Source organism: Lepidochelys kempii, chromosome 2 (genome assembly GCF_965140265.1).
Source record: "Lepidochelys kempii isolate rLepKem1 chromosome 2, rLepKem1.hap2, whole genome shotgun sequence".
Classification (NCBI taxonomy): domain Eukaryota; kingdom Metazoa; phylum Chordata; order Testudines; family Cheloniidae; genus Lepidochelys; species Lepidochelys kempii.
The window spans coordinates 182,876,007-182,891,358 of NC_133257.1; the positions used below are offsets into that span (position 1 = coordinate 182,876,007).

Consider the following 15,352-nt stretch of genomic DNA (forward strand, 5'->3'; position numbering starts at 1 on the left):
GTTGTGATTTTTAATGAGTGTAGAGTTATCAAATACTAGGTTTTCATTTTTAAAAATTCCATTTACACTTTCACTTTTACAATTAAATACTTCCACAGAACAGTTTATCTGCTAATAATTTTTTGGCTGAAATCAGAAGTTTTTATTTAGGTAAAATATTAAGTTTAAATTACAACAATGCTTAAAACACTGTAGAAGGTGAAATGAGGGAAATACACTAGTGCAGCGGTTCCCAAACTTGTTCCACCACTTGTGCAGGGAAAGCCCCTGGCGGGCCGGGCTGCTTTTTTTACCTGCCGCGTCCACAGGTTCGGCCGATCGCGGCTCCCACTGGCCACGGTTCGCTGCTCCAGGCCAATGGGGGTTGCTGGAAGCAGCGGCCAGTACGTCCCTCATCCCACGCCGCTTCCAGCAGCTCCCATTGGCCTGGTGCAGCGAACCGCGGACACTGGGAGCCACGATCAGCTGAACCTGCCGATGCAGCAGGTAAACAAACCGGCCCGGCTCGCCAGGGGCCTTCCCTGCACAAGCAGCGGAACAAGTTTGGGAACCACTGCACTAGAAGATTGATTCTCAAATGCTATTTATTAAAATGGAGTAACATTTAAGATGATCTAATGTCGGATGTGCAAAAATTTTATAGTTATGACATCAAGTGACTGATGAAAGAAAGGTGAACATTTGAGTCCATCAGAATTTCACTGTCAGTGGTACTCAGTCTCTCTCTTTAGGACTTGTATGTGATTCATATATATCCTATAGGTCTGATCACCAGGACAGCTCCCTATGCTTTTTGGCACATACAAGAGCACTCACGCAGCCAGGAAGTGGGAAGAGAGAAAATATTGGAGAGGAATCACAAACAGCCACCAAACCGTGGAGTGACATCCAGACATGCTAAACGACAATGGCACAGCTCAGTCATTACGGGCAGTGTCTTCAAAGTTATACTGTGGCCCAGAAACTAGGTAGTGAAGAAATGGCACTCCAACTCTTCAAGATGAGGTATCACTTCGTTAGTCTCTTTGGACTGGTTTTATGTTCATACTGGGGATTTAAGACATCTAAATAAATAGAAGGGTGGAAACACAGTTTGGAGTTTGTCTAAGATTTACTAGAGTGGTTACTACAACTGTTAATTTAAGAAAGCTTAAGGACTTATTCATTTGTATAGTTTGTTTGTTAATTTTGGTGGCTGCATGCTCTACTGCCCAGAAGGAATTAAGGTGGCTGTTCAAATGAGCATAAATGCTAATAATCACTTCACCTACATCCACTGCAATAAGTCTGAAAATTCTGTCCAAATTGCTAGAAGGAAGCTCATCTGAAAGAGGATTAAAAAAATATATACTACAATAGCTTCCTCCTATTTCGTGCGCATCATTCACCCTAGGGGCAGAAATGAAGGCTGTCAGTATTATATCTTGGATCAACTTTTGACGGATAGAAGAAAGGAAAATACTCTTGATGAAGCCTGTACCCCTAATCCCATAACTCTGGCAAGATTGTGGGGAGGGAGAGGCTGTTTTGAGCACCTGTCCTAGACAATGATTGCCAATGACAGCAGGATCCTGGAGTACTGCAAGTCCCACTACACAGCAGCACGTGCCTGCTGTTGCAGAGGATATCGACCAGAAACACCACAGAATAAAGAACTCTGAGCAGTCCTCAGACATTCTGAGCCCCTGTTCTTGAGGAAGGGGAGACACAGGATCGGGTCAGAAGGAAGAAAAGTGAAGGAGGGATAGCAGAGAGACACAAGGGTATTAAAAAAAAAAATACAGAGAAGAGTGCCCCTGTTTCTACGCTTTGTACCTGTAAATCCTAGCTACTTGCCAAGCTCCTAGCCTAAACTGCACTAGAATGCTTAAGTCCCAGAGGTGGTCAACATAGGTGCTCAAGTTCCAGAGGCCACAGACTGCCTTTACTATAAGAAAAAGTTCAACTACGAGAGAGACAGGCCAACAGTATACATATTGTTTACTGCTTCACAAAAGTGTCTCCCAATAGCAAATTGCTGTTTTCTAATCTCCAGACTAAACTGGAAAACTCTGTAGACGCTAATTAGGAACCAAGAAAAGCTTTTTTGATCACACACCTAAACTAACTCTATTAGAGATATGCATGTGGCATAGGGTATGCCCCAGGCTCTATGAAGATAAAAGCATCTATTAAGGGAAGACTGAATAATGCAAAAGAAAGCAAGAGGGCACAGGGAGCTGAACAATATCTAAGTACTACAGCAGAAATTACAGAACAAAATTTATATATACAGTCTGAAAGCAACAAAGTTTACACTTATTAGTATGTGCCAGTTGTATTTCAGTAGAAGGTAGATGTTTGCTGGTGTGACAAGCAGAAAAAAACCAAATTGTACAGCTTTCTAGAGATGTTACTTGCTTTGCTTTTCAAATGAAACTACTCATGTAGCTGTAAGCTTTCAGTTTAATCCATGGCTTTTCTACTTGTAATTTAGCTTAACAAATTGATCATCTTTAAAAAAAAAAAAAAAGCTATAATGTTATTTTAGACTGTTAAAAGGGAAGCAGCAAAGCTAAAAATAGAATTACAACAACAACACTGGAACAGAGAAGTTGGCAGAAAAGTAATTGGTCGATGAAAGCATGGCTTTCAACAGCTTTTCAAACACAAGTTATTAATTTTAATTCCTTATGTAAAGAGTTGCATAAGGAGCATTAGATACTCTCTTCGTTTAACCCCAAAAAATGAAAGGTGAAAAGCTCGTGGAAGCTCCAACCAACTCAGCCCATGCCTACTTACAGAACTACAAGAGTAGGGATGTCCAAGATAAATGTGCGGGGAAATCCTGGCCCCTTGGAAGAGAATGGCAAAACTCCCACTGATCTTTGTGGTGTCATGATTTCATGCTATGAGAATCTCTTCACTATTTAACGTGGGAATTTTTGTTAATATAATTTAGAAAATACAAATTTGAAAGTATGTTAATAGGTATCATATCAAGGTTCTAGCAGGCATATATCACTGGAAGTAATAGTAAAGATTCAGGTCTGAAGAACAGGAAATGCTCCAGTTTTAGGATAAATACCCATACCGATTACAACACATGCAGAATGTCTACAAAATACAGGAGCATCACACCAAGTAGTACAAAGAGCTATGCTATCTTATTTAATGTTGTGACTCAGCTGCTTCAGTTATTCTTAAAATAGAGGCCTCTCTTTCCTCATGCAAAAACAGTTTTGTGAAATGGATACTCCCTGACTAAATGAAAGTGTCTTCTACCTGGCCAATTTTTACTCATAAGGGTCTTCATGGCCTGCCTTGCAACAAAAAGAATTCAAGAGTTTGTTAACTACTGTGTTAGTTTTAGGGACAATTTTAACACAGTGTGTGTACGTACGTACATACACACAAACTGTATTTATAAATAGAGCAGGTCTGCACAGAGTTACCTATGGCTCTAATTTTTGATCTCAGAGAACCAACTATTTTGTTGACATTTTCCCTAAAGAATGATGTAAAGAAATCTCTTCAGCTGGAATTTCTCTTATGTCCTAGGGTAAGTATGGTGGCAACACTATTCAGTGTTAGGAAAGAGATTTTATATTCTGCCCTATGAAATGAGTGAGGACAATATAAAAAAAACTGATTGCACAATTGTCTACTCTCTCATGTCTGCAGGTACAGAGAAGAAAGTTAGATACAGATGAATACAATACATGTATATGATGGGGGGAAAGAAAGTCACAAATCAAAAACAGTCTCAGTCTACACCAGTGTTGAATTTAGTTTGGAACTTAAAGCAAGCTTAACTAAGAAGGGTTTCAATGTGGCTTGCATCATTAAGTTCACAGACATGCCCTCAGATCCAACCTAAAATGTGAATCAGCATTATTATACTGCTTCATCCTAACAAACATTACAGCAAATGTTTGACTATTTGAATTGTAAAATACAACTAATTTACATAGATATCACCATCCACAATGTACAAATCTGAATTCAAACCTATCATTTTGCTTGCAACAAACCCTGTTTGCTAAAGTATAAAGGCTCAGATTTAAACAAAAGTAGTCATTTAAAAACACAACTAATGTACTGTGAAAGAGCTTTACATGCCATTCTTCATGCTCTGTTTGGAGATATTCATACTTCTAGTAACACCAAAGGGTAACCATTCCATTTTTCTCTGTAAACAAACACACTGCATTTTGGTCCTCCATGACTAAGAAGTCTCCATACCTCATTTTGGAGCAGTCTTTGTACAGCTGAGAGAAACTGATACAACTGAAATACTCAACAGCAGAGTGCAAAGTCTGTATTCAGACTCTACTTTTAGTCCCCGAGGCCTTGTGTTGACTGGGTAAAAGTGGAAAGCCACGAAGACATGGCTGATTTTGCATTTGTGAAGGCCCCTCCTACTGACTGACCTGCATTATAAACAAACAAAAAAGAGAAAAAAGTTACTCATGAAAGTGTAATACGATTTTTCTAGATAGTATATACACCATAACATATAAAAGACAGCACAGAATGATTACAAACACCTCAGCAGTTTAATTTGCAACTTAAAATGTAAATACTCAGATACACTCAAAGAATTTAAAGCTGGCATCTTAGAAGAAATGGTTTGTGCTAACCAGCAATAATTATAATCTTTAAGTTGCCTCTTCAGGTCCCAGCCCGAAAGGCTCTCAGGGCCCAAGTTCATCTCAGAACAGTGGCAGCGGAGGCTCCAGAGAGAACAGTGGCAGCAGAGGCACCAAGAGAGAAAGAGGGAGCAGGCAGATCACTTCCATTCTGAATAATCAGTTCAAGAATTTTGGCAAAGCCACAAGAGAACAAGCACTTATGAGGCTCCTTAACTGGTGGCCTTGTGTTCTCTTTCACCACTTGATGAGGTCATGCTGGACAATCAAAACAGTATAGACTTGATCTAAAGTCTACTGAAGTCAATGGGAGCCTTTCTATTGACTTCAATGGTCTTTAGATCAGGCACTGTCAGAGAAACACAAAATGAGAATAATTTGTTTTTGCTGGAGTGTATCGCTTAATAGTTTAGGCACTTACTGAGGATGAACAATCTTTCATCTGAAACCTTAAAAAACAGATATCTACTCTGGGCAAAGCCTGGATTTTAAACAGAATTTTACTCCGGTGTCCTTATCTAAAATATCCCCTTGTCCTATTGTTGTGTATTGTGCTGTGTCCCAATTATCAACTTGTCTGCCAGCCTTCCCGCCTCCCCCCAGCCAGAGGTGGCTGCATTTCTGTGGTGGGTAGATATATCTGTAAAGCCCATTAGGATAAAATGCACTCTAAAATGTAATACACTATTATTAAATAACCATGGCATATCATGCTTGCAGTATCTAGCTAGCTGCACACGCTTTCAACCTGGTTACAGACAAATTTCTTACCTACGGCTTTTCCTGTTTGCATAACATTCCGGCTGGTATTGACCATGGCAGTTCCAATTTTCTTGCCACGTTCACTGTTCTGGACAGAGCTAAGCAAGAGAAATGTTGAAAATGCATTAGTCAACTGACTCACTACCAGCTCAAAGGACAAAATTTAGTCTAAAATATCAATTAAGTATAATCAAGCTCATAAGATTCAGATCTATCTCCTCATTCCACCACAGACCAGTTACGCTGGATTTGTGCTGGAAATGGCCCACCTGATGATCACTTTAGATAAGCTATTACCAGCAGGACAGTGGGGTGGGAGGAGGTATTGTTTCATATTCTCTGTGTATATATAAAGTCTGCTGCAGTTTCCACGATATGCATCGGATGAAGGGAGCTGTAGCTCACGAAAGCTCATGCTCTAATAAATTGGTTAGTCTCTAAGGTGCCACAAGTCCTCCTTTTCTTTTTGCGAATACAGACTAACACGGCTGTTACTCTGAAACACATAAACATGTGTGTCGGGCATGGCGGAGGAAGGGGACAATAGATTCATCATTATGGAACACACTGTGCTCTTTGGTGTAAGACCCGAAGACATTTGTGGGAAGTGTTTCTGTTGTAGATTACAAGACAAAATTTTACAGCATCTACATTTAGGTACCTCTGAAAATGTTACCCTTAGTCTATAAGCTTTGTTAAAAAGCATGTGGCTGGTGGGCTGGTTCTGAATGTTTGCCATTGCTTTGTCCATTCAAAAGAACTGTTAATTTTACTTTGTGATTCTATCAATAAGAATCCACTTTTTGAACAAGTATGCCTTTCATTTCATGCTTTTTCAAACAAGGAAGGGAGAATTATGTTACTATCACTGGAAAAAAAAGCATAAAGCAATTAGTTTCTATTCATTTTAAATGGCAGCAGTTGTAAAATCCTCTCATTTGGTTTTACAATATAACATTCAAATAAAAACGTCAGTTTCCTCATCCACCCCATATATATGTACACGTATCAAAACCTTCAACAATAGAGCTATAGTAAAGCAAGCTGCGTTCTATTCCACTTAAAACACTTCCAGGCAAATTGTCAAATAACTTAAATCTTTATTGTTGATGTATAAGGGATAAAGAGCAGATTCTTTTCAGGTACCAGTTTGGGCTGGCTTTGCAAAGTCTAATTTTGATAAAGTGAGCATTTTTCACAGCACTGTCACTTATGGAGAATAAATATGTTGTTGCAAGAATATTTCTTTCATTAGAATCATACTTTAAGGCCTACTGATCCCCTTAAATTCAGTTTAGAGTTTCACAAAGTGTTAATGTCTCCTCTCCCAAAAAAGAAGTTTAGGTGATAAAATTGTATCAAATAAAAAGGGGACACCAATGGCTTTGGGGATTAGAAATGAGTTACAAGAAGATTTATCTCCAGATTACAGGCTAAAACAAGGTCTAAATTGAAATTGATAGCAACTGCTATTATCATGGTAAGGTAGCTTTTGTGAAATGGGTTTCTGATCTCAGTTTTCGTCATGGAAACCTAGCCACTGTTACGATGAGCACAGGCAACAAGGACCAACCCTTTTCTCTCTAGAGCTGTCCCTTGAAGTCAGGTTTTATTTCTACACTCAAAAATTGACTGTAAAAATGATACCTTTGTACCTCCATAGATCTTCTCCCTCTTCTTAGAAAGTCACATCTGCTAACTTTAGTGACAAGAGTGACAGCTAGCGAACAAGAGCAGCAAACAAGAGAATTCTCCAGCTGAAGCATGAGACACCCTTGAATGAGTTTGTTTGTTGTGTGCTTGCTTGCTTGCCATACACTTGCTGAGCCAAGGGCTGAAAGCTTACTAATGAGGCTCCAGCTTATCTTAAGATCCCTAACCCAGTTAGGATCCCTTAAGGGGGGGGGGGGGGGGGAGCGGGAACGGCGGCGGCGCTAACTCAAGGAGAACAGGGGTTTAAAAAGCCAGCTCCTAAGCAACCAGAAGAGCTAGCAAACGGGAGTTTTGCAAGGGAGTTTAGAGACTGAGTATGAGAGGCAGATACACCTAACAAGGCCACTAAGGATACCCCTCCTGGGGAGAGAACCCCAGTTACTAGAAAGAGTCACTAACGGTAAGGGGGGATTCAATTATTAGAAATAAAGATAGCTGGGTTTGTGATGACCAGGAGACCAACATGATAAATTGCCTACCAGGTGCAAAAAAGTTGCATGTCTCATGAGACATTTAGACAGCCTTCTGTGCAGTGCTGGGGAGGAGCCGGTGGAATGTCTCCACCCAAACTGTGTGTTCCTCAGCACCTGTTGCTTTCCCCCAGCTCTTAGTTTAAAAACTCCTCTGTGACCTTTTTAATTTTACATGCCAGCAATCTGGTTCCGTTTTGGTTTAGATGGAGCCCATCCTTCCTGTAATAAACCTAAATCTTCCTCCCTATACCATCGTCTCATCCATGCATTGAGACCCTGCAGTTTTGCCTGTCTTTCTGGCCCTGTGCATAGAACTGGAAGCGTTTCAGAGAGTGCTACCATGGAGCTCCTGGGCTTTAATCTCTTACCTAATAGCCTAAATTTGTCCTCTGGGCAGGGGTGGCTCTACCAATTTTGCCGCCCCAAGCAGTCGCTGCCGAATTGCTGCTGCTGCAACAGCAGCGGACCTGCCGCCGAATTGCTGCCACAGGACACAGACTGCCGCCCTATTCTGAATGCCGCCCCAAGCACCTGCTTGGAAAGCTGGTGCCCAGAGCCAGCCCTGCCTCTGGGACCTCTCTCCTACCATTTACTGAAGGGGGAATTCTATAACCTAGTAAAGGGGATAGGAAAGAAGTTGGTAAAGTACAGATAGGAGCTAGTGAGGAAGAGTCAAACAAAAGAGTCTCATTTATATATAACATATAAAGGCAAGCAACTGAATACTGACAAAATGAACAAATGCTTGTATACAAATTATAGAAATCTCCGTACTAAAGTGCATGAACAAGAGTGCCTGGCATTAAATGAAGATATTGATATAATCCACATCATGGAAACTTGGTGGAATGCTGATAAATCAGTGAGATGTGTTAATACCAAGGTACAAAATATATATGAATGAGAGAGTAAGTCACACTGGTAGGAGAATGGCCCTCTATGTAAAAGAAAGCAGAGTCAAATAAAGTAAAAATCTTAAATGAATCAGACTTTACAATAGAATCTCTATGGATAGAAATTCCATGCTTCAACAATAAGAGTATAGCAGTAGGAATATACTACCAACCACTTGACCATGATGGTGACAGTGACTGTTAAATAGGGAGATTAGAGAGGATACAAAGGTAGAAAACCCAATATTAATGGGGGATTTCAACTATGATCCTCGAGAAGAGATGCAGAAATAAAATTTCTAGACATATTAAATGACTGCTTCTTGGAGCAGCTTGTCCTGCAACCCATAAAGGGAGAAGCAATTCTAAGTATCGTCCTAAGTGAAGCACAGGATCTGCTCCAAAAGGTGAACATAGCAGAACTGCTTAATAATAATGACCATAATATAATTAAATTTAAGATTCGTATGGGGGGGGAAATGCCAAAGAAACCCACCACAGTAGCAATTAACTTCAAAAAGGTGAACTACGCAAAAATGAAAAACAGTTAAAGAAAAATTAAAAAGAACAGTGACAAGGGTGGAATGCCTGCAAACTACCTGAAGACTATTTTAATACACCATAATGGAGGCTCAAACTAAATGTTTGCACCAAATAATAACAATAAAAAAGAGAAAGAGGATCCAATATGGCTAAACAGCAGAGTTAAAGAAATGGTTAGAGGCAAAAAGACATCCTTTAAAGATCAAAAGTCAAATCCTAGTGCGGAGTATAGAAAGAAGCATAAACTCTGGCAAGTCAAGTGTAAAGTATAAGAAGGCAGACCAAGAAAGAATTTGAAAAGGAAGTAACTAAGGACACAAAATCTAACAGCAAAAAACCAAAACAAAACAAAAAACCATTAGGTACATCAGAAGCAGTAGTCAGTGGGACAACTGGATGACAGAGGTGCTAAAGGAGCACGCAAGGAGGATAAGGTTGTTGTGGAGAAGCTAAATGAATTAATTTTTTTGCATCAGTCTTCATTGCAGAGGACATGGGGGAGATTCCTATATCTAAGCCTTTCTTTTTAGGTGACAAATCTGAGGAACTATCCCATACTGAGGTATCATTACAGAAGGTTGTGAAAAACTGATAAACAGTAATAGGTCACGAAGACCAGATGGTATTCTCCCAAGAGTTCTGAAGGCAGAACTACTAACAGTGTTATGTAACCTATAACCTAAATCAGCCTCTGTACCAGATGACTGGAGGAGAGCTAATATAACGTGTTTCTTAAAAAGGCTCCAGAGATAATCCTGGCAATTATAGGTTGGTAAAACTAACTGCAGTACCAAGCAAATTGGTTGAAACTATAATAAAGAACAAAATCATCAGACATACAGATAAACATGATATTTTGGGGAAGAGTCAACACTGTTTTTGTAAAGGGAAATCATCCCTCACCAATCTATTAGAATTCTTTGAGGAATCAACAAGCATGAGGACAAGGGTGACACAGTCGATATAATATACTTGGGCTTTCAGCGTATGTCTACATTGTAATGTAAGCCCAAGATTAGTAGAACTTGAGTTAGCAGATCCTGGGTTTGTTAACTTAAGGCTTTAGCATCTATGCTCATTTGTAACCCCAAGTTATGAATTGTTGAACTTTGGGTTCTAGCATGGGGCTCCAGCACCTACACAGTATTATGTGGGCCCAAGTCCATCCATATCCCAGACTTCTTTGCACCAGAATGTAGCCGCTCTAGCCCTTTGTTTGTGGTGCAGAGTGGGAAAACTTGACTGTCCATCAAACTTGACTCTCCAGAGGACAAAGGAACTTGGCCTGTGGGATACTCTTGGTGGACTCTAAGAGCACGAGTCCAGTGGGGCTGCATCTACACTGCAAAGCAATAGGGCTTGAACCCATGGTACGATGTTGATTCAGGCTCAGACCCCTGTAGGGTCCTGGGTCCAATATGTATGTAGATGGAAGGGGGGTTAGGTTTGAGCCTGAGTTGGAACCCTGCATTTATGTTCCAGTGTAGACATAGCCTTTGACAAGGTCCCCCACCAAAGGCTCTTAAGCAACCTAAGCCGTCAGGGATAAGAGGGAAGGTGCTCTCCTGGACAGTAACTGATTAAAAGGTAGGAAACAAAGGGTAGAAATAAATGGTCAGGTTTTCACAATGAAGCGAGATAAATAGCGGGGTCCCCCAAGGATTTGTACTGGGATGTGTACTGTTAAGCATATTCATAAATGTTCTGGAAAATGGGGTGAACAGTGAGGTGGCAAAATTGCAAGGTATTTATTCAAGACAATGAGATCCAAAACCAAGAACAAAAAGTTACAAAAGGATCTCACTAAACTGCGTGACTGGGTGAAAAAATGGCAGATGAAATTCAAACTTGATTTGTGCAAACTAATGCATACTAGAAAAAACAATCCCAACTATACATACAAAGTGATGGGTCTAAATTAGCGGTTACCACTCAAGAAAGAGATCTTGGAATCATCATGGATAGTTCCCTAAAAACATCCAACTCAATGTGAAGCGGCAGTCAAAAAAAGCTAACAATGTTAGGAACTATTAGGAAAGGGATAGATAAGATGACAAAAATATCATAATGCTACTATATAAATCCATGGTATACCCATACTTTGAATACTATGTGTAGTTCTGGTCGCCCCATCTCAAAAAAGATATATTAGAATTGAAAGAGTTACAGGGAAGGGCAACAAAAATTATTAGGGTTATGGAACAGCTTCCATATGAGGAGAAATTAAAAAGACTGGGACTGTTCATTTTAGCAAAGAGATTATGAAGGGGGGGCAACCTTTTCTAATGCCAATATATCTTTTTTGAGATGAGGGGACCACATCCGTATGCAGTATTCAAGATATGGGTGTACCATGGATTTATACAAGGGTAATAAGATAGTCTCAGTCTTATTCCCTATCCCTTTTTTAATGATTCCTAACATCCTGTTTGCTTTTTTGATTGCCGCTGCACACTGCGTGGACGTCTTCAGAGAACTATCCACGATGACTCCAAGATCTTTCTCCTGATTAGTTGTCGCTAAATTAGCCCCCATCATATTGTATGTATAATTGGGGTTATTTTTTCCAATGTGCATTACTTTACATTTATCCACATTAAATTTCATTTGCCATTTTGTTGCCCAGTCACTTAGTTTTGTGAGATCTTTTTGAAGTTCTTCACAGTCTGCTTTGGTCTTAACTATCTTGAGCAGTTTAGTAACATCTGCAAACTTTGCCACCTCGCTGTTTACCCCTTTCTCCAGATCATTTATGAATAGGTTGAATAGGATTGGTCCTAGGGCTGACACTTGGGGAACACCACTAGTTACCCCTCTCCATTCTGAAAATTTACCATTTATTCCTACCCTTTGTTCCCTGTCTTTCAACCAGTTCTCAATCCATGAAAGGATCTTCCCTCTTATCCCATGACAACTTAATTTACGTTAAAAGCCTTTGGTGAGGGACCTTGTCAAAGGCTTTCTGGAAATCTAAGTACACTATGTCCACTGGATCCCCCTTGTCCACATGTCTGTTGACCCCCTCAAAGAACTCTAACAGATTAGTAAGACATGATCTTCACTTACAGAAACCATGTTGACCATTGCGCAACAATTTATGTTCTTCTATGTGTCTGACAATTTTATTCTTTACTATTGTTTCAACTAATTTGCCCGGTACTGACGTTAGACTTACCGGTCTGTAATTGCCAGGATCACCTCTAGAGCCCTTCTTAAATATTGGCGTTACATTAGTTATCTTCCAGTCATTGGGTACAGTAGCTGATTTAAAGGACAGGTTACAACCCATAGTTAATAGTTCCGCAATTTCAATTTTGAGTTCTTTCAGAACTCTTGGGTGAATGCCATCTGGTCCCAGTGACTTGTTACTGTTAAGTTTCTCAATTAATTCCCAAAACCTCCTCTAGTGACACTTCAATCTGTTACAATTCCTCAGATTTGTCACCTACAAAAGACAGCTCAGGTTTGGGAATCTCCCTAACATCCTCAGCCATGAAGACTGAAGCAAAGAATTCATTTAGTTTCTCCGCAATGACTTTATCGTCTTTAAGTGCTCCTTTTGTGTCTCGATCGTCCAGGGGCCCCACTGGTTGCTTCTGATGTACTTAAAAAACATTTTGTTATTACCTTTTGAGTTTTTGGCTAGCTGTTCTTCAAACTCCTTTTCGCTTTTCTTATTACATTTTTACATTTAATTTAGCAGTGTTTATGCTCCTTTCTATTTACCTCACTAGGATCTGACTTCCACTTTTTAAAAGATGCCTTTTTATCTCTCACTGCTTCTTTTACATGGTTGTTAAGCCAATGTGGCTCTTTCTGAGTTCTTTTACTGTGTTTTTTAATTTGGGGTATACATCCTTGTATGTTGCTAGTTTAGTGCAGCATATAATTTCACAAAGAGGGTCAATTCCCGTATCTTTAAAAGAATCTCGATTTATCTACATATTCTCAGTTTAGCAACAGACAATAAAATATCAAAGTATTATATACTTACTGTGATAATCTTAACTTTACGTCTGATACAGAGTATTGCCCCTGGAATGGGTGGCTGTAAGGGGAAAAATATAGTGTTTTAATTTTGCCATTTTTCCCATAATGAAAAAACAGAATGGTTTTATTTGCTGGTTGTCCTCCACTGAAACAAAGAAAATATCTAGTTATACATGTCCCAGTTGTGATTCAGTTGTAGGATTTTGACAAATCACCTGTAATCTGCCATCCATTTACAAACTACACATGTTTCATCTTCTTTTCAAACCTCATAAAAGCTGGCAGCTGAGACAATCCTCCTGCTGACAAGATGAGGCATAATGAGAGAAGTGATGTCTTGGGTAGCCATGTAGGGCTTCATAGATTTAAAAAAAAAATGCCATAAACTGAACTCAAACAGCATCCAATGCAACATATGGAGTACAGGTTTAACTAGTCCAATTTTAAAGTGACAAGGCATTAAAAACTATGGCAAAGTCTACATTTAAAAAGGAAAGAATACAACCTCTGAACCAACAACACTGCTGTCAAATGATGATCCTGGCCACTACTACTCCCTGAAAAATAGATGCAACCAAAAATGCACAGGAACCAGCAGACTGTAAATCTCTAAGGAAAGGTGGATGAAGCCTCTGCACACTTACCCTCCCCCATAAGGAGGACAGCCAACTCTCAAAGTTATTCAGAGACTTCCTACCAGCTTCACTTCTGTCTTTAGGCAGAGCTTTAGCAAGCTTCTTCTCATCTATGCCCCATAATCTGAGTCAGGTGCTAGTAATGAGAGAGAGACTGCATCACCCTGGTCTGGAGAAAAGGAGGTACCTCCAGAATCTTTACAGCAGTTCAGTCCTGAATATCTCAAAGTTTCCCAGAGTTGCCTCATATAGGCTGTAGGGAGGAGCAATGAAAGAGAACCTTGTAACATCCCACACAAAAGCGCTCTGATTCCATATAAGAACAGCACAATAAATTCTTTATTTCCCCCCTTTTTTCTGAACTTGGTTTCTTACCTAGAATTTACCTCTGCAAGAGCAGGATGCTTGTTGCTGTTCCATACTCTGTAGTTGTGTGTATTTTTCCAAGTTGCTACAAAGGCTGTTCCGAAGTCCGACAATATCTTTTCGTTATCTGATTAATAAAAGACAGAAGGTGAATGAACCTGTAGCAGTGCACTGAGGATGTAAAAGAAGAAATGAAAGGGAGGTTTTGAAAGAAAATAGAATTTCTTCGATTCTTGTCAACCAGAGAACACGGGGTTCCAGTTCCATAAACATTAGCAAAGCAACAAGCTCATTATTCTGGGTTTAAAAAAATGCCACTGCCCAACACAAAGAGTTAAGGAAAGGAAAATGGAGTTCAGACAACCAAGAAATTCATTTAAAGGAACACTGACAACTTAGCAGTCCGATGGCACCTTAAAGACGAACAGATTTATTTGGGCATAAGCTTTCATGGGTAAAAAACCCACTTCTTCAGATGCATCTGAAGAACCGCAGATGCATCTGAAGAAGTGGGGTTTTTACCCACAAAACCTTATGCCCAAATAAATCTGTTCGCCTTTAAGGTGCCACCGGACTCCTCATGGTTTTTGTGGATACAAACTAACAAGGCTACCCCTGGGATACTGACAATTTAGTTTAGGTACAACTTAGTTTTTTTTAAAAAATATCAATATGAATAAAATTGTATTTTGATTTTTTGATATCAAGCTGTTAAACATCCCCATATAATGAACCCAAACTGCACTGTGCCACCACATGAGAATCTGAAAGTGAAGGTAAGTGGCCTAGCTCTGTTGCAAGGCATTACCCGACAGCAGGAAACAAGTCAAAGAACATGATATCACCTGTACTGATCTTGCCCTAACACAGGGGCGGGCAAACTTTTTGTCCTGAGGGCCACATCAGGTTTCGGAAATTGTACGGAGGGCCGGATAGGGGAGGCTGTGCCTCCCCAAACAGCCAGGCATGGCCCAGCCCCCGCCTCCCCCACTTCTTTCCCGCTGATGGCCTCTCCCCAGGACTCCTTCCCCATCCAACCCCCCTGTCCCCTGACTGCCCCCCACCGCCCCATCCAACCCCACCTCTCATTCCTGACTACCCCCCGGGACTCCTGCCCCCATTCAACCCCCCCTGTTCCCCGCCCTCTGACCACCCCGACCCCTATCCACACCCCTGCCCCCTGACCACCACCCCCGAACTCCCCTACTCTCTATCCAACCCCCCCTGCTCCCTTACCGCGCTACCTGGAGCACCGGTGGCTGGCAGCACTACAGCCGTGCCACCCAGCTGGAGTCAGCCACGCCACCGGGCAGCACAGAGCACCAGGTCAGGCCGGGCTCTGCAGC

General features: G+C 40.6%; 1 protein-coding gene across 1 annotated transcript in view; it reads right to left on the minus strand.

Moving 5' to 3' along the window:
• Positions 1-298: 298 nt before the first annotated feature.
• Positions 299-15,352, minus strand: part of AVL9 (AVL9 cell migration associated) — a 71,910-nt gene continuing 56,856 nt past the window's right edge. The window contains exons 13-16 of the mRNA XM_073332959.1: positions 14,016-14,133; positions 13,010-13,063; positions 5,403-5,491; positions 299-4,412 (exon numbers count right to left, since the gene is read on the minus strand). Of these exons, the coding sequence (XP_073189060.1) occupies positions 4,318-4,412; positions 5,403-5,491; positions 13,010-13,063; positions 14,016-14,133 (356 nt within the window). The 3' untranslated portion in view covers positions 299-4,317. The remainder of the gene's footprint in view (positions 4,413-5,402; positions 5,492-13,009; positions 13,064-14,015; positions 14,134-15,352) is intronic.